This window comes from Protomyctophum bolini, assembly GCF_963924005.1.
Source record: "Protomyctophum bolini genome assembly, chromosome: 8".
Lineage (NCBI taxonomy): Eukaryota > Metazoa > Chordata > Actinopteri > Myctophiformes > Myctophidae > Protomyctophum > Protomyctophum bolini.
In genome coordinates this window covers 14595959-14599465 of record NC_137869.1, presented here as the reverse complement: position 1 = coordinate 14599465, position 3507 = coordinate 14595959, and the positions used below count along the sequence as shown (strand labels likewise).

Sequence of the window (3507 nt, the reverse complement as noted above, 5' to 3'; positions counted from 1 at the left end):
AGTTTAGTCATTTTTTGTCATCTGATTTTAGTCATCTGAAATGTTTTATATTGACTAAATATCATAAAAGTCTTGTTGATCTACAAGTGTGCTTGTAGATCTGCTATTTTCACTACTTAATAAAACAAAAACATAAAGTTGAAATATGGAGATATGATATTCTAGAGATATTCCAACCCGAAAGCAACAATGTTAGTAATTGAACTATGGCCAAATATAGGCATATAACATAGATACGTCATAGATGACTGACCTTCAGTATCGGGAAAGTTACTTTTAAAAAGTAACTACCTGTATTTACAGAAAGTAATAGCTACTTTACTAGTTACAATATTCTAAGAGTAAATAGTGTCTAGTAAAAATAAAGGTGCACATACATTTCAAACAACGCTAACATGGCAGCCTCCGCATGTGTAAATGAACATGAGGTGATCAAAGAAGTGCAGGAGTTGTTTTCCAAAGACACGGCCACGTCTCCGAAGGTCACCACGGAGCTGCTCCGACAGCTCCGCCAGGTGATGAAGGATGGGAAGCATTCATCCGGGCCCGTCCAGGCCTACGTGGTCCCTCCTGGAGACGCACATCAGAGTGAATACATCGCGCCGTGTGACCGCAGACGCGAGTTCATCTGCGGGTTCGATGGCTCCGCCGGCACGGCCGTTGTGACGGAGCGGCATGCAGCCATGTGGACGGACGGACGTTACTTCCTTCAGGCCGGTCAGCAGATGGACGCCAACTGGACCCTCATGAGGACGGGGCTGAAGGAGACGCCGACCCAGGAGGACTGGCTGATCAGCGTTCTGCCAGAGAACTCCAAAGTGGGTGTGGACCCTCGGATCATAGCTGCTGACCAGTGGAAAAGCATGTCGGAGGCCCTGGGAGCTGCGGGCCACTCTCTCGTGGCGGTGCAGAGTAACCTGATAGATGTTGTGTGGAAGGACCGCGCTGCCAGACCCAGCACACCGCTAGTCACCCTTGGACTGGAGCACTCCGGACTGTCTTGGCAAGACAAGATCACAGCCCTCCGAGCCACGATGGCAGAGAGGAGAATCACCTGGTTTGTTGCCACGGCGTTGGACGAGGTCGCTTGGCTTTTCAACCTCCGCGCTTCGGACATCGAGTACAACCCCGTGTTCTTTGCGTACGCCTTGGTGGGGACGAGCACGGTCATACTGTTTGTGGACCAGAATCGGCTGGCCGATCCGGCTGTGCGGCGCCACCTGCAGCTCGATGCCCCAGACAGGCCTGAGCTGGACGTCCAGACACGCCCGTACGACTCGGTCTGGACCGAGCTCCAGACCGTCTGCGCCTCCCTGGACGCCAAGGACAGCGTGTGGATCTGTGACAAAGCCAGCCACGCCCTCACCCAGCTCATCCCCAGGGTTCACCGATGCCCTGTCGCCAACACTCCGCTCTGCCTGGCCAAGGCAGTGAAGAATGCCACCGAGATTCAGGGCATGAGAACGGCACACATCAAGGATGCCGTCGCCCTTTGCGAACTATTTGCTTGGCTCGAGAAAGAGATCCCAAGAGGCACGGTGACCGAGATTTCTGCTGCGGACAAGGCGGAGGAATTCCGCAGTCAGCAGAAGCATTTCGTAGGCCTAAGCTTCCCGACCATCTCCGCCGTCGGTCCAAACGCAGCAATCATACATTACAAACCCGTGCCCCAAACCAACCGGACTCTGTCAACGCACGAAGTGTACCTGATCGACTCCGGAGCGCAGTTCACCGACGGCACCACGGACATCACGCGCACCGTGCACTTCGGAACGCCCGCCGCCTTCGAGAAGGAATGCTACACGCGCGTGCTGAAGGGCCACATCGCCGTCAGCGCCGCCGTCTTCCCCAACGGGACCAGAGGTCACCTGCTGGAGGCGCTGGCTCGCGCCGCGCTGTGGGAGGCGGGGTTGGACTACCTGCACGGCACGGGACACGGCGTGGGCTGCTTCCTCAACGTGCACGAGGGGCCGTGCGGCATCAGCTTCAAGACAGTCAACGACGTGCCGCTGGAGGCCGGCATGGTGGTCAGCGACGAGCCGGGCTACTACGAGGACGGCTCCTTCGGCGTCAGGCTGGAGAACGTGGTTCTGGTGGTGCCGGCCGAGACCAAGTACGACTACAGGAACAGAGGCAGCCTGACGATGGAGCCTCTCACCCTGGTCCCCTTCCAGGCCAGGATGATCGACACGCAGCTGCTCACCACCAGGGAGCGCCACTGGCTCAACGACTACCACAGGAAGTGCCGGGAGACGGTGGGGGCGGAGCTGGAGAGGCAGGGCCGCAGGGAGGCCCTGGATTGGTTGATCAGGGAGACCCAGGCCATTGCCTGAAGACAATCACTGTCTTACCTCAAACCTTTTCATGTCAAGGACCTCCGAATCATTTCCCGCCACCATTGACTCCGATTGAGGCCGTTCTAAATCAGTAGTTCTCACACTTTCAAGATTGTTTTCCGAAAATGTAAAAAACTGGCAGATGTACAAGCTTGCATCACGGCACGAAATGACGCCCTGTGAGCTTGTTGGGGTAAAGGACAGTACAGTACCGTAGCGCTCAGGGACAGGGCGAGGTGGGTAAAGGACAGGTTAGGGGACATCACAGTACCTTAGCGCTCAGGGACAGGGCGAGGTGGGTAAAGGACAGGTTAGGGGACATTACAGTACCTTAGTGCTCAGGGACAGGGCGAGGTGGGTAAAGGACAGGTTAGGGGACATCACAGTACCTTAGCGCTCAGGGACAGGGCGAGGTGGGTAAAGGACAGGTTAGGGGACATTACAGTACCTTAGTGCTCAGGGACAGGGCGAGGTGGGTAAAGGACAGGTTAGGGGACATTACAGTACCTTAGTGCTCAGGGACAGGGCGAGGTGGGTAAAGGACAGGTTAGGGGACATCACAGTACCTTAGCGCTCAGGGACAGGGCGAGGTGGGTAAAGGACAGGTTAGGGGACATTACAGTACCTTAGTGCTCAGGGACTTGATTGATTGATCAGAATCAGAATTTATTGTCACATCACATTATAAGTAAGTTGGGTGAAATTCTTGTTTGTGCAGGCTCATCATTGCTGTTAATAGAAAGAAAGTGAATATTACATGACTAATCTACATGGTACAATATGTATGCATATAAAAATTGCATTGATTGATTGATTGAAAATAATATTTCACAGTATGCAGAATGGGTACATTTCAAACTGTGGACGACACCATGATAAAGAATTACACTTGTTTACAACAAGTGTAATTATTCAGAATATTTAATTCATCAGAACATTTAGAGACGTACAAATACACTTCTATAACAAAAAAATCACACCCGTGTGAAGTGAGGGGCGCTCTTATCATCGTACATTATCATGCATCATCTCATACTGCATGACCAATCAGAATGCCACTTTGAATTTCTCCTTTCATTGTCGATGGCACATATGAGACGTGTGGGGACAAGATGACGTACATTTTCCCTTCATTGTCAATGTCATTTAATGTTTGTGTTGCGGACATTTT

At 52.4% G+C, this 3507-nt stretch overlaps 1 protein-coding gene across 1 annotated transcript; it reads left to right on the top strand.

Annotated features, from left to right (window-relative positions):
- Positions 1 to 467: 467 nt before the first annotated feature.
- Positions 468 to 2333, top strand: LOC308319461 (xaa-Pro aminopeptidase 1-like; the record flags this gene model as incomplete). The annotated part of the gene is made up of 1 exon (XM_080769557.1): positions 468 to 2333. Exon 1 carries the CDS (start codon positions 519 to 521, stop codon positions 2331 to 2333), a length of 1815 nt encoding a protein of 604 aa, XP_080625683.1. The 5' UTR covers positions 468 to 518.
- Positions 2334 to 3507: the final 1174 nt, after the last annotated feature.